The sequence below is a fragment of the Carcharodon carcharias genome, chromosome 9 (genome assembly GCF_017639515.1).
Source record: "Carcharodon carcharias isolate sCarCar2 chromosome 9, sCarCar2.pri, whole genome shotgun sequence".
In the NCBI taxonomy this organism is placed as follows: domain Eukaryota; kingdom Metazoa; phylum Chordata; class Chondrichthyes; order Lamniformes; family Lamnidae; genus Carcharodon; species Carcharodon carcharias.
The window spans coordinates 67625450-67650147 of NC_054475.1; the positions used below are offsets into that span (position 1 = coordinate 67625450).

The 24698-nt window shown below is 45.5% G+C and overlaps 1 protein-coding gene across 1 annotated transcript in view; it reads right to left on the bottom strand.

The window, feature by feature from the left end:
• Positions 1 to 24698, bottom strand: part of mybpha (myosin binding protein Ha) — an 86563-nt gene that overhangs the window by 29501 nt on the left and 32364 nt on the right. Inside the window, exons 5-9 of the mRNA XM_041196464.1 lie at positions 24473 to 24668; positions 22508 to 22647; positions 15408 to 15567; positions 13910 to 14046; positions 5484 to 5670 (exon numbers count right to left, since the gene is read on the bottom strand). Of these exons, the coding sequence (XP_041052398.1) occupies positions 5484 to 5670; positions 13910 to 14046; positions 15408 to 15567; positions 22508 to 22647; positions 24473 to 24668 (820 nt within the window). The remainder of the gene's footprint in view (positions 1 to 5483; positions 5671 to 13909; positions 14047 to 15407; positions 15568 to 22507; positions 22648 to 24472; positions 24669 to 24698) is intronic.

Genomic DNA, 24698 nt, shown 5'->3' on the forward strand with positions numbered 1-24698 from the left:
ACATTGGATCAGCTAGACTTGTTTGGCCTTCTAGTCTACGTAGTGAGTGTTTGACAACAAAAACCTTCACAAGTTAACAAGCATCCTGGTGTACAGAGCAGTTGGCATCACCGCAGCCCGAGATCTGCAACACATAAGATTGCCAGAGAAATTGCCTCAGCAATGCCTCGACCATATGCTCCCCTTCAATGGGTGGACCATTGAACAAATGCTGGTGTTCTTCTTGAAGCTAGCTCTACAAGCATTTAGGCAAAGCTCCTGCAAAATCAACTTTGATGGACTGGACACTGTATCCAGATGGCTGGAAAGCATCTCCCCAGCCAGGTACTGTTTTCTCAACTCTCAAATGACCAATTTTTCAGGGAAGGCAAAGAAATCTCTTCAAAGACTCTCTGAAGTTCTCCTTGAAGTGCAGCTGCATTGACATTAATACTGGGAAGAGCTTGCTACCAATCATCCAGAACGGTGACGTGTCCAACAAGTCGCATCACACTCTGAGTCCCAACGTCTTAATGATGAGGCAGAGTGATGGCAGAGAAGGGAAAAAATGGACACAATTCTGCACTCTGGGTCCCACTACCTCATGAGACATCCTGCCCCATGTGTTCAAACATCTGCTGTCTGAGAATCGGTCTGTTCAGTCTTTGAAGACCCATGGCACAAACCTGTGACCCTGAGTAGATGTCATCCTCAAATCAGGAGACAACCAACAATGACATTTGGGGTTTAACTTTTTAACTATCTCTCTAGCTGCTGAAAATCTAACTGTTGGAACTCAATAAGGTCCTTTATCCTGGCAACACACCATGCAGGATTCACAATGACATTTACAGAACTGCCGGTCTGCTCCATGAACAATGGTGTCTGCTATAATGACAGTATTTCTACTCTTTCCTCTGTAGAGATTGGAAAATCCAAACAGGTTGTTAGATTCCTGCGTTAAGCTAAGAGTGAGGTCATAGAATGTGCACAGGGAGCCACAAAATCAAAAGGAATCAATCCACAACTAGTCTGGGCCTTTGAAAATACACCAGATAGAACCAACATCTTCCTTTTACATTTGCATGTCAGCTGCATTGCGTGTGTGAGCTGTGACTCAGTTGGTAGCACTCTCACCTCTAATTCACAACGTTATGGGTTCAAGTCTCATTCTATAGTTTGAGCACAAAAATCATGGCTGACACTCCAGTACAGTACTGAGGCAATGCTGCATCGAGGTCATCATTTGGATGAAATGTTAAAATGAGGCTCCTACTGGGAGGATCTGTTATGAAGACAAGCTTATATCAAAGATTGATTTTTAACCCATCAGCTAGAAACATGATATTGGCCATTTAAAAGTCAGACTTTTCTGAAAGAAACGAAAGTGATTTCAACCTACATCAAGATGGCAGACATTAATTGCTTGGACAAAAAGACCTTGATTTTTAAGTTAGCTCTCCAAATGAATTAATCAAGTTATCATTGGAATATACAGTTATGTTCAAATTACTGGCAGTTGGAGAGAGATCACATGACTAACCTAAGTCCTTTGTGTAGTTTAAGCACTTGGGTTTCAGAGCAGAACTGGACGAGCAGTTGAGCTAAGTGAAGCTCCTGCTTCTCTCTCTCTCTTACACTCCACCCAACTAACAAGTTTGGACCACATCTACTAATTTGACTTTGTCTCCATTCTGCAGTGGACAAAGATTTTAAAGAAAGAACAAAACTCCACAGCTGTTTTTGCAAGAGAACAATCAACTCTGGCATCTGCATCTCAAAATCTGAACCATCAAATTCAGCCTGCAGCCAGTAGAGACTCCAAACTATGAACCTTAAACTCCTTTTATTTCTTAGATAAAAACAAAAAACTGTGGATGCTGGAAATCCAAAACAAAAACAGAAATACCTGGAAAAACTCAGCAGGTCTGGCAGTATCGGTGGAGAAGAGCAAAGTTGACGTTTTGAGTCCTCATGACCCTTCAACAGAACAACTCATCCAACTGCTCCAGCAACTCATCGACACCAACACCCCTCCAGGACCCTCCACCCCTGCCTGTCCCTCCATCCCCACCCCATCTTCCAATCCCAGCCCTGGCTGTGTATTCACTATACCCCCTGACCTTCCCCTCTCCGCGCTGAACGTTCAATGCTCAGCAAAGGACTTAGTTTCATACCCTAACGCCCACATCTCAATGGATTTCCGGCTCGGCACGATGCTGAACTCTTGTTTTGCCGCCTTTGTCTCCCTGCTCACTTCTTTGGGCAGGAGTCTTCTCCCCGTTCAACGGATTCTTTTACCCACATCCAATATTCTCCCTCCACCTGGACCCCTCCCTCTGGATTCTTACCTTCTCTTGATCTTTTCATTGAGAACTGTCAGTGTGACATTAGTTGTCTCATTTTCTCTGCTCCTCTCACCCATTCTAACCTGTCTCTCTCTGAACGTATTGCACTCCGTTCTCTCAGGTCCAACCCCAACATTGTCATCAAACCCACTGACAAGGGTGGTGCTGTTGTTGTCTGGTGCACTGACCCCGAACTCGTGGAGGCTGAGGGTCAACTCGCAGACACTTCCTCCTACCTCTTCCTGGACCATGACCCCACCACTGAACATCAAGCCATTGTTTCCAGGACTATCACTGATCTCATCATCTCTGGAGATCTTCCTTCCACAGCTTCCAACCTGATAGTCGCCCAACCTCGGACAGCCTGCTTCTACCTCCTACCCAAAATCCACAAACAGGACTGTCCCGGTAGACCAATTGTGTTAGCCTGTTCCTGCCCCACAGAACTCATTTCTCGCTATCTTGACTCTCTTCTCTCTCCCCTTGTCCAGTCCCTTCCCACCTACATCCGTGATTCCTCTGACACCTTATGTCACATCAACAATTTCCAGTTCCCTGGCCCCAACCGCCTCTTCACCATGGATGTCCAATCCCTCTACACCTCCATCCCCCACCAGGATGGTCTGAGGGCTCTCAGCTTCTTCCTCGAACAGAGGCCTGAATAATCCCCATCCACCACTACTTTCCTTTGTCTGGCTGAACTTGTTCTCACACTGAACAATTTATCCTTTAACTCCTCTCACTTCCTCCAAATAAAAGGTGTGACTATGGGTACCTGCATGGGCCCCAGCTATGCCTGTCTCTTTATGGGGTATGTGGAACACTCCTTGTTCCAGTCCTACTCCGGCCCCCTCCCACAACTCTTTCTCCGGTACATCGATGATTACTTTGGTGCTGCTTCATGGTCTTGTCGGGACCTGGAAAAATTTATTAATTTTGCTTCCAGTTTCCACACCTCCATCATTTTCACATGGTCCATCTCTGACACTTCCCTTCCCTTCCTTGACCTCTCTGTCTCAATTTCTGGTGATAGACTGTCCACCAATATCCATTACAAGCCTGGAAAAACTCAGCAGGTCTGGCAGAACTAGTTCTGTTGAAGGGTCGTGAGGACTCGAAACGTCAACTCTTTTCTTCTCCACCGATGCTGCCAGACTTGCTGAGTTTTTCCAGGTAATTCTGTTTATGTTTTGGATTGCCAGCATCTGCAGTTTTTTTGTTTTTATCCATTATAAGCCTACCGACTCCCACAGCTACCTCGACTACAGCTCCTCACACCCCACTTCCTCTAATGACTCCATCCCATTCTCTCAGTTCCTTCACCTCCGTCGCATCTGTTCTGATGATGCTACCTTCAAAAACAGTTCCTCTGACATGTCCTCCTTCTTCCTTAACTGAGGTTTTCCACCCGCGGTAGTTGACAGGGCCCTCAATCGTGTCCGGCCCATCTCCCGCGCATCCGCCCTCACGCATTCTCCTCCCTCCCAGAAACATGATAGGGTCCCCCTTGTCCTCACTTATCACCCCACCAGCCACGGCATTCAAATGATCATCCTCCGCCATTTCCGCCAACTCCAGCATGATGCCACCACCAAACACATCTTCCCTTCACCCCCCCCGGGCGGCATTCCGTAGGGATCGTTCCCTCCGGGACACCCTGGTCCACTCCTCCATCACCCCCTACTCATCAACCCCTACCTACGGCACCTCCCCATGCAAACGCCAACTATGCAACACCTGCCCCTTCACTTCCTCTCTCCTCTCTGTCCAAGGGCCCAAACACTCCTTTCAAGCGAAGCAGCATTTCAATTGCATTTCCCCCAACTTAGTCTACTGCATTCATTGCTCCCAATGCGGTTTCCTCTACATTGGAAAGACCAAAAGCAGACTGGGCGACCGCTTTGCAGAACACCTTCGGTCTGTCCGCAAGCATTATCCAGACCTCCCTGTCGCTTGCCATTTTAACACCCAACCCTGCTCTCTTACCCACATGTCCGTCCTTGGCCTGCTGCATTGTTCCAGTGAAGCTCAACGCAAACTGGAGGAACAGCATCTCATCTTCCGACTAGGCACTTTACAGCCTTCCTGACTGAATATTGAGTTCAACAACTTTAGATCTTATACCCGCTCCTCCATCCGCACCCCCTTTCCGTTTCTTCCCCCTCCCTTTTGTTTTTTCCAATAATTTATATAGATTTTTCTTTACCCACCTATTGCCATTATTTTTAAATGTATTCCACCCATCATTTATTCCCCACCACCCCCCCGGCCCGACTGGGGCTACCTGGCTTGTCCTGCTCTCCACTCTTAATTAGCACATTCTTTTGGATAATATCACCACCTTCAACACCTCTTTGTTCTTTTACCTGTGACATCTTTTGGTTATCTCCTCCTATCACTGCTTGCTTGTCGCAACAACCCCCCCTTCTCCACGCCCCCCTTCTTCTCCACCACCACCCCCCCCCCACCCCCACCTTAAACCAGCTTATATTTCACTCCTTTCCTATTTCTACCTAGTTCTGTTGAAGGGTCATGAGGACTGGAAACGTCAACTTTGCTCTTCTCCACCGATGCTGCCAGACCTGCTGAGTTTTTCCAGGTATTTCTGTTTTTGCTTTCATTTCTTACAGACCCAAATTTGGTCAATCTATCATACCCTACCCTGTAATGTGTTTATGTGCGTGCGTGCGTGTGTGCATGTGTGTGCGCAGATGTCGGAGTGTATTTTATTATTTTAAATAGGTTGGTTTAAATATAATGAAACTAACCTCCTTCTTTATTAAACTCAAGAAAAGCTGTCCAATTGGCTCTTTTATGATCATAGTGCATAAACAGTTAACTTCTCACTGAATTGGCAAGTATAAACTTTTTAAATAAAAAAACCTGTTGCGGTCAAACGATGAGAGGGAAACGATGGGAGCCCTTCAATCTCGCCTCACCTGGTCATAACAGATACCATGGCACTATTTTGAAGAAGAGCAGGGGAGTTTTCCCCATGTCCAAGCCAATATTTATCACTCAATCAACATCACTAAAACAGATCATTTGGTCATTGCAGTTGGTAAGACTTGCCTGTGTGCAAATAGGTCACACTTTAATCATTTCAAAATTTTAGGACACTCTGAGGTTGCAAAATTCCAATTCATTCTAACTTACCTTTCACATCAAGCCTGCAGTCTGCTACCGCTTCTCCTAGTGCATTGACTGCTTTACATGTGTAGACTCCTCCGTCGAAGGGGCTAGGCTTGCGGATCTCAAGTGTACAGATCCCCTCATTTGTCAGAGCTCTGAATTTGGGGTCTTGGTCAAGCAACATTTGGTTCTTCAACCAACTGATTTTGGGCTGCAAGAGATGATAATAAAGAATTCTTGGAATGTGAAGTATCATAGTCAATCACACTGGGTATAATACATTATAGGTTAATTGCATGTTAATTGTTTTCAATTGTATGCAGGTGGTGGTCATTTATTTTGGATTCACTTGAGCCCCTTATAAATAGATGCAATCTAAAACTGTGGTTGTTGGGTGAGGAGGTATATGCTTATGATGTGTAACTCTGTGAATAAATATATAAAGATTGACTCCAGTTCTATCCTTCAACAACTGTCTCTCTGGGTTAGGGCATTATAGCAGAGGATGGAATCCTAAAGATAAACAGGGAACAGGGAGATGGCAGATAATTTAAATCAATAGTTTGCATCAGTCTTCATGCTGGAGGACACTATAAATATTCCAAAGATATCAGATAAGCAAGGAGCTAATGGGAGGAAAGATCTTTTAACAATCTTAATCACGAGGGACAAAGTATTTGAGAAACTAATGGGACTAAAGGCAGACATATTGCCAGGACCAGATGGCCTGCATCCAAGGGTTTTAAAGGAAGTAGCTGCAGAGATAGTGGAGGCTTTGGTCAAAATATTCCAGCACTCACTGGATTCTGGGAGGATCCTAGCAGATTGGAAAACTGCTAATGTGACGCCTCTGTTCAAGAAGGGAGGGAGACAAAAAGCAGGAAACTATAGGCCAGTCAGACTAACATCTGTCATTGGGAAAATGCTAGAGTCCATTATTAAGGGAGAAATAGCAGGACATTTAGAAAAGCCTAACACAATCAGAGTCAACATGGTTTTGTGAAAGGGAGATCATGTCTGACAAATTTGCCAGTGCTCTTTGAGGATATAACAAGCAGAGTTGATAAAGGGGAACCAGTAGATGTAGTGTATTTGGATTTCCAGAAGTCATTCGATAAGGTGCCACATAAAAGGTTATGGCACAAGATAGGAGCTCACGGTATTGGGAGTAATGCATTAGCATGGATTGAGGATTGGTTAACACACAGAAAACAGAGTCGGGATTAATGGGTCTTTATCAAGTTGGAAAGACGTAACTAGTGGAGTGCCACAAGGATCAGTCCTAGGACTTCAATTGCTTACTATTTATATTAATGACTTGGAAGAGGGGGCAGAGTGTAATGTATCTAAATTTGCTGACGATACAAAAATAGGTGGGAGGACATGTTGTGATGAGGACATAAGGAATCTGCAAGGGGATAAAGATAGGTTGAGTGAATGGACAAAAGCTTGGCAGATGGAGTTTAATGTAGGAAAGTTTGAGGTCATGCACTTTGGTAGGAAAAATCAAATGGCACACTATTATTTAAATAGGGAGTCCAACCAAGTGCAGCACAGAGGGATCTGGGTGTTCTTGTGCATGAAACACAAAAAGTTAGCATACAGGTGCAGCAAGTAATTAAGAAGGCAAATGGAATTTTGGCCTGTATTGCCAGGGGGGATTGGAGTTTAAAAATAGTGAGGTCTTGTTACAACATACAGGGTATTGGTGAGGCCGCACCTGGAGTACTGTGTACAGTTTTGGTCCCCATATTTAAGAAAGGATATTTTGGCATTGGAGGCAGTTCAAAAGAGATTCACTAGGCTGATTTCTGGGATGAAGGGGTTGGCTTATGAAGAACGGCTAAACAGGTTAGGTCTTTATTCATTAGTGTTTAGAAGAATGAGGGGTGATCTTATTGAAACGTGTAAGATTCTGAGGGGTAGATGTTGAGGAGATGTTTCCACTAGTGGGGAATCTCCAACCAAAAGACATAGTCACAGAATAAGGGAACACTCATTTAAAACTGAGATGTGAAGGAATTTCTTCTCTCAGAGGATAGTGAATGTCTGGAATTAGTGAGAAGTGTGAAATTGATAAAAAGTATTGGAAGACACCAGCATGTCCCACTGTAAGCCTCCATTGACACTGACAATCACATTATGATTTTAACCTGGTGCTTCCATGAATCTAAAAGTATGGGACAAAGACAGAAATAATTTCATTCTACATTTTGCAGATCTGCTGACTGAATTTAGTCTTTCCATAATAATAATAATGAAGGAAAAAACAGTTGTTATAGACAAAATCACAGAGAAATGGTTAAGATTCAGACTTAGGACACCAACTAAGTTTCTGATTGATAATGGTGGGGAATTTGCCAATGACGAGTTCAGGGAAATGTGTGAAAACATGAACATCATGGCCATGAATACAGTAGCTGGAAGTCCTTTCAGCTATGGGCTCTGTGAAAGAAATCATATGATGATCAATGAAATACTAAATAAAATTTTAGCTGACAACCAGACTGCAAGATAATTGGCCTGGCATGGGTGATCTGTGCAAAGTATCCACTCCAGGTGATTAGAAGGTAAAGCCCCCATCGATTAGTCAATAAGTGAAATTCCAAACTGCTTTCTGTGCTGTGTATTAGTCCTCCTGCTCTAGAAGGCATTACAATTAGTTCCAATTTTTTCTGCACATTTGAATAATTTGCACACTGGCTTTCATCAAGGCTGAGGCCTCAGAGAAAATTCAGAGAGCTTGGAGGCATCATGTAAGACCAACTGAGACAGAATTTAATTCAGGAGGTTGGGCATATTACAAAGAAGAGGGTCATTGAGAATGAAAGGTCCTGATGAGGTATTGGTCATAATGGTAAGATTATACTTATCAAACATGGCAATCAAGCTGTTCATATTCATTTTTAATGATTAATTGGAATTAATGACAAATTCTCAGACTCTGGTGAGCTGATCAAAGTAACTGAGGCTCCTTGTACCTCAAATGCTCCTATATCTTATGATGACTGTCCTGAGGAACAGAATGCAGTCGATCAAGTGCTGGTTACTGATAATGTGAGTGGTCATGACAAACTGGACAGAGCTATCACATCCAAAGGTCATTTACCCAGAGTGGATTCTTGGGTGACAAATTCTAGAGGGGTGTAGTGAATGGAGGGAGGTGACAGTTGTGGGACATGCAGGAAAAGCAGCTGGCAAGTTTAAATATTGGTTAAATGCTCAGGATGATGGTCCAGGAGCAAGGTCCATGGACTGGGATGATGGGGTGAAAGGCTGAAGAGTCAGCACAGATAGTGGGTCCAGAAATGACTCTTATGTCTTAAAATGATCATATAAGAGAGAAAGACTCTGATCAGGCCAGAGGGAGATCTCACAGTAATTGTCCCGACACACATAAAAAGTACAAGTAGAGGAGGTAGCACTGATTAGACAGTAAAGGTCACACAATAGTTTCAGAACAGAACAAAACTAGAGGTTCTCATGATGGTGAAGTTTGGTGGGTGCCAATGAATCTACAGATAAACCAAGGATTGCCCTCTGATTCTGCATCAAAAGTTGCAACGCCTGATCAGGAAAAGCTCTTTGCAAATTCCTGGAGAATGAATTTAGGAGAAACAATTAAATTGCCCATTGCAAGTTTTAAAAAACATTTCTCAGCTTGATGGGCTAAAATTGAATTGTCCATTTGAAGTTTGCTGGATGCCAACAAGCTTGAAGATAAACTAATAAGATAAACTCATAACAAATGGAGTTAGATAGTCGGAGAGTTTGGAATTTGTTCAGAGGTACCAGATAGTGGAAACCAGCTTTGTCACATAAATGGATTTGAACTGAAAAAGCCCTTGCAGATAGGACCTATGAGGCTAAAGTAAAGTCAGTTGCTTGGGGTTTTGGAAAGTGACAGGATGATAGAGATGTTAGAGTGGACTGTCCCACAGCTGGAAATGCCATGTTGTAAACCCTTTAAGGTATTTTAGCCTCATAATCGCAGGAGTGTAGGTCAATCGATATAAAAGCTGCAGGATGTATTATACCCAGTTATATCATCATTTTGACACTCTCCCCATCTCATTAAAATGATCATACCCTTTATTTCTCTGTCCTGTGACAGCTGGTTCCTGACAGCAAGTGTCACAATTCCTAAATGTGCTTGGTGATGTTTTTTGTTCTCACAAAATAGGATAATTTAGAAGGAATTAGTGCCAGATGTAAAGATTGTTTTAGAGCTGGACCCTACCGGGGGTGTGAGTCAGTTGTCAGTTTATTAAAGGTACAGTGTATACTACTACTACTCTGTGAGCTGGTCACCTGGCTGGGGTGATAGGATAGGATCATTGAAGATTACATCACTGAAAGAGGCCATTCAGTGATTGGTATCACTTTAATTCCTCCCTTTCAAAATTAGCTGCTGACCTATCCCAACTGGGCTATTTATCCTGATACAAACATGTCCACTGGAAATGAAGGTTGAGTTACAGCTTTTGCTCTTGTCCTCTTCCTCAATTTTCACTCTATCAAGTATCTCTCTCATTTTTGACATGTTGATTCTTCTCGCAGTATATTCACTGATTATTCCCTTACACTGTGAGCAAACAGGCAGCTCCTTCCCAATTCACTTCATCGCTGATAGACAGAGTGGGGGTGAGGGAGGCGACAGCATGGGATTGAATAGAGAGTGACAGAATGGGAAAGGATGGGAAGAGAGAGATGGAACGGGATAGCATGGGGAAGGTGGGGGAGAGATCTGGTATCCACAGATAAACCAGAGGTTGTCCCCCTTATCCTGCACCAAATGTTGCAATGTCCAATCAGGAAAACCCCTTCGAAAATTCCTGGAGAATGAGTTTAGAAGAAACAATTAAATTGCCCATGGCCTGCTTTAAAAAGCATTTCTCAGCTTGATAGGCTAAAATTGAATTGTCCATTTGAAGCTATGGCCGAGATATAGATGGGTTAGGGAGACTGTAGGTAAATTGCTGTTTGAAGTTACATTGCAGTAAGAGGTGTCTGATGTGAGGGTGAGTGTGGAATGTGATTATATGAGGTTGTGGGTATGGTGGGGGTGAGTGTGGGCTCCATGGTCATAGTCAGAGGACTAAAGAGATGGATTTTGGGAGTAACACTCAGCATATGTGTGTGTGTGTATCAGTGAGTTTTTAAAAAATTCATTCATAGGATGTGGGCATCGTTGGCTAGGCCAGCATTTATTGCTCATCCCTAATCGCCCTTGTTTAGAGGACATTTAAGAATCAGCCAAATTGTTGTGGGTCTGGAATCACAAGTAGGCCAGACCAGGTGAGGATGGCAGATTTCTTCCCCTAAAGGACATTAATGAACCAGATAGATTTTTATGACAATTGGCAATGGTTTTTGGGGGTCATCTTTAGATTTTTTATTGAATTCAAGTTTCACTATCTGCCATGGTGGGATTTGAACCCAAGTCCTCAAAAAATTACCCAGAGTGTTGGGATTACTAGTCCAGTGAAAATACCACCACGCCACTGTCTCCCCACCTCCCCTGTGTGTAAGTGTATATGTGAGGGTGTGTACGTGTGTGTGTTTGTATTTGTGTGAATGGGTGTATGAGCGCATGTGTATGGTGTGTGTGTGTGTGGGGGCGGGATGTATGCGTGAGTGTGTGTGCACGTGTTTGTGTATGTGTGTGTGTGTTTGTGTGTGTGGTAGCGGTGTGTGTGCATGGGTGTGTGTGTGCATGGGTGTGGTGGCCATTTGTGCATGGGGGGAATGTGTGCATGCATGTGTGTGCATGTGTGTATGAGAGCATGTGTGAATGTGTGTGCTTGGGTCTGTGTGTTTCTATGGATACGTGTGTGAGTATTTGAGTGAGTGTCTGTGTGTGGGAGAGTGTGAGTGTGAGTGAGTGTGTGTGAGTCTGTGAGTTGGTGTGATTGTGTGTGAGAGGGTGGGAGGGTGAGATTGTGAGTGAGTGTTTGATAACGACTGTGAGTGAATGTGAGTGAGTGTGTGAATAAAAGTGTAAATGTGAGTGTGAAAGATGGTGTGAGATGATGTGTGTGTGTGAGGGTGAGTGTATGTGTACATGTGTGTGTGCGATTGTGTGTGAGTGTATGTGAGTTTGTGTGGGTGAGTGTGAGTGTATGTGTCTCTGTTTGTGTGAGTTTGTGTGTGAAAGGGTGAGGGTGTGAGTGAATGTGTGAATAAGAGTGTGAATGTGAATGGGTGAGTATGAATGAGCGTGTGAGTGTGTGAGAGTGTGAGTTGGTGTGAGTGTGAGTGAGTGAGTGTGTGTGAGCCTATAAGTGTATAAATGTGTGTGTGTGCACATGTGTGTATGCGTGTTTGTGTGAGTGTGAGGATGAGAGTGAATATGTGAGTGTGTGTTTGTGTGTGTGTGAGAGTGATTGTGAATTGAGGATGAGAGTGTGCGTGTGTGGGTAAGTGTGTGTGTGTTTGTGTGTGAGAGTGTGAGGATGAAAGTGAGTTTGTGTGTGTGTGTGAGTGAGTTTGTTGTGGGCATGTGTGTGTGTATAGGTGTGTGTATGTATGAGTGTGCGCATGTGTGTGAGAGTGAGAGTGGGCGAGTGTGTGAGTGTGTTTGCGGCTATGTGCGAGTATGTGGTGGGTGTGTGACAGTGTGTGTGTGTGAGGGTGAGAGTGAGTGTGTGTGTGTGTGTTTGTGTGTCTGTGTGAGTGTGTGTGGATGAGTGTTTGTGTGTGTATGTTTGTGTGTGGGTGAGTGACTGTGTGTGAGTGTATGAGAATGAGTGTGTTTGTATGTGTGTGAGTGGCTGCGTGTGAGTATGAGGATGAGAGTGAGTGTGTGTGGGTACGTGCGCGTGTGTGTTTATGTGTGAGTGACTGTTTGTGCGTGACTATGTGTGAGTGTGAGGGTGACTGTATGTGTGTGTGTGTTGTGTGTGTTTGTGTGTGTGAGTGAATGTGTTGTGGGTGTATGAGGGTGTGTATATGGGTGTATGTGTGTGTGTACGAGTGCGTGTGTGTGCACGTGTGTGTGAGTGAGAGTGTTTGTGTGTGTGTGAGTTTTTGTGAGGATGAGAGTGAGTGGGAGTATGTGTGGGTGTGAGTGTGTGTGGGTGTGAGTAGGTGTGGGTGAGTGTGGGTGTGAGTATGTGCAGGTGTGAGTGTGTGCAGGTATGAGTGTGTGTGGGTGTGAGTATCTGTGGGTATGAGTGTCGGTGGGTGTGAGTGTGTGCGGGTGTGAGTGCGTGCGGGTGGGAGTGGGTGTGAGTGTCTGTGGTGTGAGTGTCTGGGGGTGTGAGTGTGTGTGGGTAAGTGAGTGTGTGTGTTTATGTGTGAGTGACTGTTTGTGCATGACTATGTGTGAGTGTGAGGGTGACAGTGTGTGTGTATTGTGTGTGTTTGTGTGTGTGAGTGAATGTATTGTGGGTGTATGACAGTGTGTATATGGGTGTTTATGTGTGTGTGTGTGTGTACAAGTGTGTGTGTGTGCACGTGTGTGTGAGTGATAGTGAATGAGAGTGTTTGTGTGTGTTTGTGTGTGTGAGTGTGTGTAAGGATGAGAGTGAGTGGGTGTGAGTGTGTGTGGGTGTGAGTGTGTGTGAGTGTGAGTGTGTGCGGGTGTGAGTGTGTGCGGGTGTGAGTATGTGCGGGTGTGAGTGTGTGCAGGTATGAGTGTCTGTGGGTGTGAATATGTGTGAGTGTGAGTATGTGCGGGTGTGAGTATGTGCGGGTGTGAGTGTGTGCGGGTGTGAGTGTGTGCAGGTATGAGTGTCTGTGGGTGTGAATGTGTGCGGGTGGGAGTGGGTGTGGGTGGGAGTGTGTGTGAGTGTGAGTGTGTGCGGGTGTGAGTGTGTGCGGGTGTGAGTATGTGCGGGTGTGAGTGTGTGCAGGTATGAGTGTCTGTGGGTGTGAGTATGTGTGGGTGTGAGTATGTGCGGGTGTGAGTATGTGCGGGTGTGAGTGTGTGCGGGTGTGAGTGTGTGCAGGTATGAGTGTCTGTGGGTGTGAATGTGTGCGGGTGGGAGTGGGTGTGGGTGGGAGTGGGTGTGAGTGTCTGTGGTGTGAGTGTCTGTGGTGTGAGTGTCTGTGGGTGTGAGTATGTGTGGGTGTGAGTGTGTGCACGGGTGGGAGTGTGCGCAGGTGGGAGTGTGCGCGGGTGGGAGTGTGCGCGGGTGGGAGTGTGCGCGGGTGGGAGTGTGCGCGGGTGGGCGTGTGCGCGGGTGGGAGTGCGTGCGGGTGGGAGTGCGTGCGGGTGGGAGTGCGTGCGGGTGGGAGTGCGTGCGGGTGGGAGTGCGTGCGGGTGGGAGTGCGTGCGGGTGGGAGTGTGTGAGTGTCTGTGGATGTGAGTGTCTGTGGGTGTGAGTGTCTGTGGGTGTGAGTGTCTGTGGGTGTGAGTGTCTGTGGGTGTGAGTGTCTGTGGGTGTGAGTGTGCGCGGGTGTGTGTGTGTGGGTGTGAGTGTGTGCGGGAGCATTTCTTTTCTTACCTTGGGGTTTCCTCTCACGCTGCAGAAGAGTTTGGTGGTGAATCCCACAGTCGCAGTCTTATCTGCCGGGGGCTGCGTGAATTTAGGGGGTTCAGTGAAGTCTTTCTCTTGGTACACAGGGGGATTGTATGTAGTACCTGCAGATGGAGATGGATATTGATGTCACAGTTGTCGATGGAGTCATGATATGAATTACTGATCATACAATTATTGCTGCTGAACTTTGCAGACCAGGAGATGGTAATGTTCCATTCCTGGATTGTGTGGAGTGTCCTGATGATAGTGCAGTGATCACCAAGCCCCGTCCCCCGGCTAGGGAAAGAAACAGAGCACACCCTGGTAATCTGTGGTGAGCCACTTCGGGCAAGTTCAGTTATGAGCCAGAGACAGGTGGGGTTTCACTGAGTGATCCACACATACGATTAGCTGTCACCACCCACTGTGTGGAGCAGCAACTCGAAACAGCTGCTGAAGGATGGCTGGTACCATAACTCATCCATGCAACCTAGTTCTGAAATCAGCTTCACCCTTCTCAGGCTTCCTAGCATGGTGCTGCAATTGCTGTTTGTTCATCAGACATTGAAATGTCCTTGGCTCAGCAGCTGGCCTCAGACCCTTGAGTATAGGCATCTTCTCTGCTATGAGGAGAAGCTTGAGAGATAGAGATGTGGGGGGTGAAGAAGGGTTTTCATAAATATGGGTTTCCCACAGGTTCCGCTGAATTCAATGACAGGACTAGTTTTAAATTGTTTCAGAGGTTTCCGACCTGATAGCCAGGCAGCTGGACGGCCAGGGAGTGGATGCCAGGTAAAGTGGTCATTATGGGAGAGGGAGTCAGACAGAGCAGGGGAAGGGGATTGGGCGGTGTGGGGACAGTATTGGAGTCGGGACCAGGGGAGACTTGGAAAATGAGAGAGGGTAGTTAGACAGTGTTTAGGTGAGTGGTGGAAAGGGTATGGCACACAATGTGGGGGATTGATGGACAATGCCAGGAGGGTGGGGGTGTGTGTCAGTCAGTGTGGGAGAGGATGGTAGTCAGACAGTGCAGGGATGCACTGTTCCACAAACAGTGCAACGTGTGTTTCAGCTAAATAAATTAAGTGACAGCCATTCGCTGACTCATTCCTCAGGGCAATGCTTTGACCAATCAGGGTTGAGCTGCCTGGTTTAAATTTCAAACAACGCTTGACAATGATAGTCAATCACCATCACTGGTACATTCTTTATGGCAACACCACTTGCCAACTAATCTGCACTCTCTTCTCATACAGTATAAATTGTTGTCTCTCCCTTATACTGGTGTTCTTGTGAAGTGTCCTGATGAGTGCAAGACAAAAAGCTTCAACGTCTCTTTTTTCAGCACCACTCAAACTCTGTAATACAAGCGACTATTTTCCAATACCCTTTTGACTCTATTAGCCCGTTGACTGACAGTCAGTCAGGCTGTCATTGCTGAGCCTCAGGAGACCACCTGTTTTGGCAGTGGGTGAGCTCTCACTTATTTTAGGGATGTAGGCCGCGTCCTTGCACTGCGCTGCAGTCTCACTGAGTCCACACAAGTTCTCGGAGAAGACTCGAAAGTTGTAGCGATTTCCCATCACCAGGTCAGAGATGGTGTAGGAGCAGGGATGGCACTTCTCCAGCACAGTGAACCATTCCTGTCAAAAACAGAAGAGAAAGAGGGAACACAGACATCAGAGACTCCATTAAAATGCAGTAAATGTCCCTGTGCCTTCTGAGCACTCTGTCACAGGTGAGAATGCACTGCTAACAGTGCAGCTAAGTGGGCAGGCTGGAGAAACTGGGATTGTTCACCTTAGTAGGTTAAGGGGAGATTTGATAGAGGTGTTCAAAATCATGAGGGGTTTTCATTGAGTAAATAAGGAGAAACTGTTTCCTCTGGTAACTGTTACTAATCCATAAAGGACCTGAGGCAACATGGGGCAATAAAAAAATACTGCAGATACTGGAAATCTGAAATAAAAACAGGAAATGCTGGAAATACTCAGCAGGTCTGGCAGCATCTGTGAAGAGGGGAACACAAAAGTTAACATTTCAGTCCAAGGACCTTTTTTCAGAACTGTGACATGAGGAAACTTTTTCTAAAAACAGTGAGTTGTTGTGATCTGGAATATGCTGTCTGAAAGGGCTGTGGAAGCAGATTCAATAATAACTTTCAAAAGAGAACTTGATAAATTCTTGAAAGGGAAACATTTTCAGGCTTAAGGGAAAGAGTAACAACAAGCTGCATTTTATAGCGCCTTTAACTTAACGCAATGTCTCAAGGTGCTTCACAGGGGCTTCAAAAACAAACTTTGACACAGAGCTGCATAGAGATATCAGGGCAGATAACCAAAGGTTTGGTAGAAGTGGTAAGTTTTAAGGAGCATCTCAAAGCAGAAAAGTGAATTGGAGGTTTTGGGGGGGAAGTCCAGATCTTAGGGCTAGGCAGCTGAATGGCACCTATGGTGGAGCATTAAAATGGGGGTGTACATGTTGTAATATGCCTTTACGGGATAGCAGTATGCCATCACTCAAAGGGAAGTATGTCATGTGATCCAGTATCAGTTTCACTTTGGCTTGTGAGCAGAACACAGCACACACAGCCCTGCTGCTGATGTCTTCATGCTTTCTATCCATGTATATCTGTTCTCATGTGTCTATTTTAAATGAACCCACAATGTGTTTGCACAATCCCTTATGAGTCCCTTTATATCATTATAGAAACATGACAGTACAAGAGGCCAGGATATCTCAGAGGGTTGTGGGGCTGGAAGAGATTACAGAAATAGGGAGGGATGAGATCATAGAGGGATTTGAAAAGAAAAGTGAGAATTTCAAAATCAAAGCAATGCTTGACTGGGAGCCAATGTAGGTCAGTAAGCACAGAGGTGATGGGTGAACTGAACTTGACATGAGTAAGGACATGGGCAGCAGAGTTTTGGATGACAGCAAATTAATGTGGAGAGACAGCACATAGATGAGAAATGGGAGAAACAGACTGGACCCTTGGGGGACACCAGAGGTAACGGTGTGGGAGCAGGAACAGAAGCCATTGCAAGTGATTCTTTGGCTACAATTAGACAGATGATGGAACCACATGAGAGCAGTCCCACCCAGCTGGAAGACATTGGAGAGGCATTAGAGAGGATGGTATGGTCAACCATCTCAAAGGCTACAGACAGGTTGTGAAGGATGGGGAGGGAAAGTTTACCTTTGTCACAGCCACATAGGACAACATTTGTGACTTTGATAAGAGTCGTTTCAGTATCGTGACAGGGGGTAAAAAACTTGATTGGAGGGATCCAAACATGGAGTTCCAGGAAAATGGACATGAATTTGGGAAGCAACAGCAGTCCAAGAGCTTTGGTGAGGAAAAGGAGGTTGGAGATGGGGTGGTAGCTTGCAAGGGGTCAAGGGTTATTTTTTTGAGAGATGGATGATGTTAGCAGTTTTAAAGGAGAGAGGGATGACACCTCAGGAGAGAAAACCGTTTACAATGTTGGCTAACATAGGGGCCAGGAGAGGAAGTTGGGTGATCAGCAGTTTAGTGGGAACAGGGTCGGGGGAGCAGGAAGTGGGTCTCATGGACAAGATGAGCTTGGAGAGGGCATGACAGGAGATAGGACAGAAACTAGAGAAAGAAGTGATTTCAGGAAAGAGCACAGAGCAACCTTAGAGGAAGTTTGGTCAGGTGGCCAGTGGAAGGGGGGGAATGGAGGAATGTGATGGAGACATCTGATTGGATGGTCAGTCTTAGTGATGAGAAAGTCCACAAGGACCTTGCACTTATTGATGGAAGTGAGGTTGGAGGGGAGAATGGAGGGGACAGGGAAGTGGGATTTAAGAAGACAGTTTGCAGTAGAGAAAGGAAGCCGGTGGGGGGTGGGGGGGTGGGTGGTTATCTTTGCATTTCAGGATGGTCTGGGAACAGTGAGCAGTTTTAGCAGATGAGATCAGGACCCAGTGGCACTTTAAGTCTTCCACTCAGATCTGACAGTGAACAACCAAACCACTGTCCACTGTATCCTTAGTTATGCATTAGGATAGTCAACTGCAGAGGTTACAAAGGCATGGCTGAGGGTTTCAATAGCTGATCAGCTGAGGCAGGAGCAGAGTCGGCCAAAGTACGGAGGTGGAAATAAACAGCCTGAGTGAAGATGGCAGATATGTGGTCGAAGGTTTACCTCAGGGTCAAACAGAACAGCAGGGCTGTGAGCATACAGTCAGCTGGGGGAGAAAGACTTGTATTCCCATAACACCTTTTAGCGTCACTGGTTGTCTCAAAGCACTTTATGACCAATTAAATACTTCTGAAATGTAGGAAATGTAGCGGCCACTTTTCACACATCCAGCTCCCACTACCAGCAATGTGATAATGGTCAAATAACCTGTATTAATGATATTAGCTGAACGATAAATATTAGCCAAGACACGAGGGAGAACACCTCTCCTCTTCAAAATAGTGACATAGGATCTTTTATGTCCACATTAGAGAACATCAGTTTAAATTTTCAGCTGAAAGCTGGCACCTCCAACAGTGCAGAACTCCTTCAGGACTCACTGGAGTGTCAGTCTTGATGTTTGTGCTCAAGCCCTGGATGTCAGACAAGTAGTTTGATAATTCTGAGACAGTGGCGGTTTTCAGAGGGGTGCTAGTAAGTTAGAACTGGATGTCATCAGTGGGCATGTGAGAATTAACACTGTGTTTGTGGGTGATGTCATTGAGTGTCATTATGTAGATAAGAGGGGGGGCCAAGGATAGATCCTGGGAGGGTCACCAGACATAACAGTGCAGGAGTGGGAAGAGAAACCATTGCAGTTGATTCTCCGGCTACAATTAGTAAAAATTCTTTGTTCTGATGTGGGCTTCACTGGCTGGGCCAGCATTTATTGCCCATTCCTAGTTGCCCTTGATAAGGTTGTAGTGAGCTGCCTTGTTGAACCGCTGCAGTCCATGTGGTGTAGGTACACCCACAGTGCTGTTAGGGAGGGAGTTCCAGGATTTTGACCCGCGACAGTGAAGGAATGGCGATATATTTCCAAGTCAGGATAGTGAGTGACTTGGAGGGAAACTTCCAGGTGGTGGTATTCCCATTTATCTGCTGCTATTGTCCTTCTACAAGTTGGGGTTTGGAAGGTGCTGTCAAAGGAGCCTTGGTGCACTCGTGCTGGAGGGAGTGAATGTTGAAGGTGGTGAGTGGGCGCTATTCAAGTGGGCTGATTTGTCCTCGATGTTGTCAAGCTGCTTGAGTGTTATTGGAGCTGCACTCATCCAGGCAACTGGAGGGTATTCCATCACACTCCTGACTTGTGCCTTGTAGGTTGTAGCCAGGCTTTGGAAGTCAGGAGGTGGGTTACTCACTGCAGAATTCCCAGCCTGTGATCTGCTATTGTAGCCACAGTGTTTATATGGCTAATCCAGTTCAGTTTCTGGTCAATGGTAACCCCCAGGATGTTGATAATGGGAGATTCAGCAATGGTAATGCCATTGAATGTCAAGGAGTAATGGTTAAATTCTCTCTTGTTGGAGATGGTCATTGCCTGACACTTGTGTGGTGCAAATTTTACCATACATTGGCCCAAGCATGCATATTGTCCAGGTCTTGCTACATTTGGACATGGACTGCTTCAGTGTCTGAGGATTCGCAAGTAGTGCTGAACATTGTGCAATCATCAAAGAACATCCCCACTTCTGACCTTATGATGGAAGGAAGGTCATTGATAAAGCAGCTGAAGACGGTTGGGCCGAGGACACTACCCAGAGGAACTCCTGCAGTGATGTCCTGGAACTGAGATGATTGACCTCCAACAACCACAACCATCTTCCTTTGTGTTAGGTAGGTATGACTCCAACCAAGGCTGTAGTAATGTCTGGAGTCAACTGGCACTGGCAGAACCCAAATTGGCATCGATGAGCAGGTTGTTGCTAAGTAAGCGTCACTTGATACACTGTCGACAATGTCATCCATTACTTTACTGACGATTGAGAGGAGGCTGTGCTTGTTCCTACAACACATGGACTGCAGTGATTCAAGAAGGCAGCTCACCACCACCTTCTCAAGGGAAATTAGTGATGGGCAATAAATGGTGGCCTAGCCAGCGATGCCTACATCCCATGAACAAATAAAAAATAAAAGGCTGATGGAGCGGTAATTGGCCGGGTTGAATTTGTCCTACTTTTTGCGTACAGGACATATCTGGGCAATTTTCCACATAGCTGGGTAGATGCCAGTGTTGTAGAGTGAATTCACTTGGCTGAAGACTGGCATCTGTGATACTGGGGACCTCTGGAGGAGGCCGAGATGGATCATCCACTCGGCACTTCTGGCTGAAGATTGTTGCAAATGCTTCAGCCTGATCTTTTGCACTGATATGCTGGGCTCCTCCATCATTGAGGATGGGGATATTTGTGGAGCCTCCTCCCTGAGTGAGTTTTTTCTTCCACTGGAGTTTAGAAGAGTGAGGGGTGATTTGATTGAAGTATACAAGGTCCTTAATGGCCTTGACAAGATGGACATCAAAAGGATGTTTCCTCTTGTGGGTGAGTCCAGAACTAGGGGGCACTGTTTTAAAATTAGGGGTCGCCCTTTTAGTACAGAGATGAGGAGAAATTTTTTCTCTCAGAGGGTTGTGTGACTTTGGAACTCTCTGCTTCAGAAGATGGTGGAGGCGGGGTCGTTGAATATTTTTAAGACAGAAGTAGATATATTCTTAAAAACAAAAAAACTGCGGATGCTGGAAATCCAAAACAAAAACAGAATTACCTGGAAAAACTCAGCAGGTCTGGCAGCATCGGCGGAGAAGAAAAGAGTTGACGTTTTGAGTCCTCATGACCCTTCGACAGATTCTTGTTAGGTAAGGGATCAAAGGTTATCGGAGTTAGATGAGAATGTGGAAATCAAAACACATGAGGATCAGCCACAATTTTATTGAATGGTGCAGCAGGCTTGAGGGGCCAAATGGTCTACTCCTGTTCATATTTCTATGTTCTTATGTTCTTATGTTTAATTGTCCGCCACCATTCTCAACTGGATGTGGCAGGACTGCAGAGCTTATATCTGATCCATTGATTGTGGGATTGCTTAGTTCTATTACATACTGTTTCCCTTTTTAGCATTTGTGTAGTTCTGTGTTGTAGTTTCACCAGGTTGGCATCGATTTTTAGGTATGCCTGGTCATGCTTCTGGCATGGCATCCTACGCTCCTCATTGAAGCAAGGTAGGTCCCCTGGCCTGGTGGTGATGGCAGAGTGAGGGATATGCCGGGTCATGAGGTTGAATACAACTCTGCTGCTGCTGATAGACCACAGCACCTCATGGATGCCTGGTTTTGAGTTGTGTGATCAGTTCTGAGTCTATTCCATTTAGACGGTTGTTGATGGAGCGTGTCCTCAGTATGAGGATGGGACATTGTCTCCACAAGGACTACGTGGTGGTCACTATCACCAATACTGTCATGGACGGATGTATCTATGACTGGTAGGTTGGTGAGGACAAGGTCAAGTACATTCTTCCCTCTTGTTGGTTCTCTGACTATCTGCACAGGCCCAGTGAAGCAGATATGATTCTCAGAAGTCACTGTTTCAGTTTAAACAGCTTGCTTTACAAAAGGTTCAGAGACTGGGCAACTGAAACATTAGAAGCTCCAAATAGAAAGACTAACAGTGATAGACCTTTCCCCTCAAAGCACTTCACAATGACATTCTTCAATCACTGTTGCAATGTAGGAAATGCAGCAGTCATTTTTTTCTTACTCTTTCATGGGATTTGGATGTTCCTCCAAAGTCAGAATTTGCTGCCTATCCCTAATTTCAAAGGGCAGCTAAGAGTCAACCACAATGCTGTGGGTCTGGAGTCACATGTAGGCAGACCAGGCAAGGCAAGGACAGCAGATTTCCTTTCCTAAAGGGCATTAGTGAACCAGATGGGTTTTTACAGCAATGAATTATGGCTTCATGGTTCACCATAATTGAGGCTAGCTTTTAATTCCAGACATTTAATTGAATTTAAATTTCACCAGCTGCCATGGTGGGATTTAAACCTGTGTCTCCCAGACTGTTAGATTACTACACCAGTGAAACTACCACTACACCACCATCCCTACACACAGAAACATCCCGTAAACAGCAATGAGATTAGTGACCAATTACACTTCTAAGCGATGTCGATTGAGGGATAAATGTTAAGACCGGGGAGAACTCCCTTGCCCTTCTTGGAATATTGCTGTGGGGCTTTCCACCTTCGCCTGAGAGGGCAGGCTGGACCTCAGATTAATGACTCATCTGAGAGATGGCCCCTCTGACACTGCAGCACTGTCTCAGTACAGCTATATTGGAGCATCAGCCTGGATTGTGTGTTAAAGTCTTTGGCGTGCAACTTCAACCCACGGCATTCTTGCTCAGAGGTGAGAGTGTTACTCAATAACTTTCAGGATTAATGAGATTTGGTTGAGAATAAAATCAAGGTAATTGATGGGACCTCTGAGGATGAGACTATGTTAGTTGGAATGGAAAACATAAACTAATCGTGGCAAATCTGTTGCGCTGATCTTTTAATGCAATGCATGGATGATCAAATTGTTATTCATTCCGCTTACCCCTGTTTTTTTGTCAGCTTTCTGAATTGTGTAGCCACTGATTTCAGCATTTCCATTGTCCTTTGGTGGCTGCCACTCCAATGCCACGTTAAATCCCCACACGTCCAACATCTTCAAGTTCTGTGGAGGACCAGGCTTTTCTGCAAGATTAATCACAGCTATCTGGTCAGTGATGTGCCTTGTACCCTGTTTCCTGCTGTCTGGTCAGTGATGTGCCTTGTACCATGTTTCCTGCTGCACGGTCAGTGATGTGCCTTGTAGCACGTTTCCTGCTGTCTGGTCAGTGATGTGTCTTGTACCATGTTTCCTGCTGTCTGGTCAGCGATCTGCCTTGTAGCATGTTTCATGGGAGGTAATTGGGCCCTTTTGGGGGCAGAGGAGCCAGGAATTGGGATATGAACATGGAGCAGGAGTAGGCCACTTGGCCCTTCAAGCCTGCTCCGCCATTCAACAAGATCATGGCTGATCTGATTGTAACCTCCTGCCCACCCTCGATAGCTCTTCACACTCTTGCTTATCCAGAATCTATCTAGCTCTGCCTTAAAAGTATTCAAAGGCTCTGCTTCCACTGCCTTTTGAGGCAGAGAATTCCAAAGACTCACAACCCTCTGAGAGAAAAGTTTTTTCCTCATCTCTATCTTAAATGAACGACCCCTTTTCCACCACTTCTTCCCCTCTCACTGGCTCAACTTCTGACTGAATGGGTGAGGGGCCTGGTGGATATCCTATGAGATACACTTTCAGTCCAGCCATTGATATCTGTGCCTTACAGAGCTCAGGCATATGAAATGCAGGTGGGCATCAGACCACTCGTCCCTGATGGAACTCAGAGTCTTACCTCCACAGAGAGAAGTTTGGTACCTGTCTTTCTGATTGGCCAGGCCCTGGGAAGGCAGATTACCTCAGTCTTTGCCAGCTGGGTGTGGAAGGAAGCACGGAAATGGCAAGTTTGGTCACACTGGCTGCTGATATGCCTGGCATGGCTTCTTTTATCCAATCCCATGTAAAGTGTGGCATGCTGGGTTTGGGAAACTTGGACACCTTCCAGTATATGGGCTAAACCAACATTTCCAGCTCAGACTGGCAGCCCAGGGTGCCAGCTGGCACAACCATTACCCTTTACTGATTTCACCAGTTTTTAAATTTTATTTGAATTCGAATTCTCAATTTGCTGTAGTGGGATTGGAACTCAAGAACATGAGGAGGCCATTCAACCCCTCGAGCCTGTTCTGCCATTCATGTTAGACCATGGCTGATCTGTATCCGACCTTGCTTTTGTTACTACCCTTGCCTAACAAAGATAGATGGCTAGTGAAAGAAAAAGGAAAAATTGGATAAAATACATTTCTAAAAGTGCTTTTCACAGTGTCTGGACATCCCAAATAGCTTTAAAGCCACTGAAATATTTTTGAAGTGTATTCACTGTCTAATGCAGCAAAGGTAGCAGCCAATTTGTGGACAAGCTCCCACAAACAGCGAGGAGATAATGACCAGAACACATTACAGAACCGTTACAGGGCAGCAGAAGGCCATTCGACCCATCATGTTTGCACTGGCTCTTCCAATGAGCAATTCACCCAGTACCATTCCCCCGCCTTCTCCCCATAACCCTGTACATTCTTCCTTTTTAGATAACAGTCTAATTCCCTCTTGAAAGCTTTGATTGAAACTGCTTCCCCCACACTCTCAGGCAGCACATTCCAGACCTTAACCACTGTCATCTCTGACAGTACTGCACTGCTTCAGTACTTCACTGGAGTGTCAACCTGGATTTGATGCTCAGGTCCCTGGAGTGGGACTTGAATGCACAAAGCTTCTGCCTCAGAGACAAGTGTGCTACCAATGAACTGACACAACCATATTCCTGTGTTTGTCTGCATCTATTTTTAATTTCAGCACATTTGTAATGACTATGTTTCAACTCAGACTCACAGTAATGTTTCTAAGTATTATACATTTTCATACCCACAATCTGGATGTCAATGACCACATCATCCACCAGGGTGTCTATCTGGGCCGTCAGCTTGTACTTTCCTGAATCCCCTCTCTCCAGCTTCCTGATGAATAAGATTGTGTCCCTGGGGCTATTCCGGATATTGACACGGGCTGTGTCCACTGGTTGCTCATCCTTTGTCCAGGTTATGGAATGTTGAGGGTTGCCCTGAGAACATTGGAGAAGAAATTTTCTTTT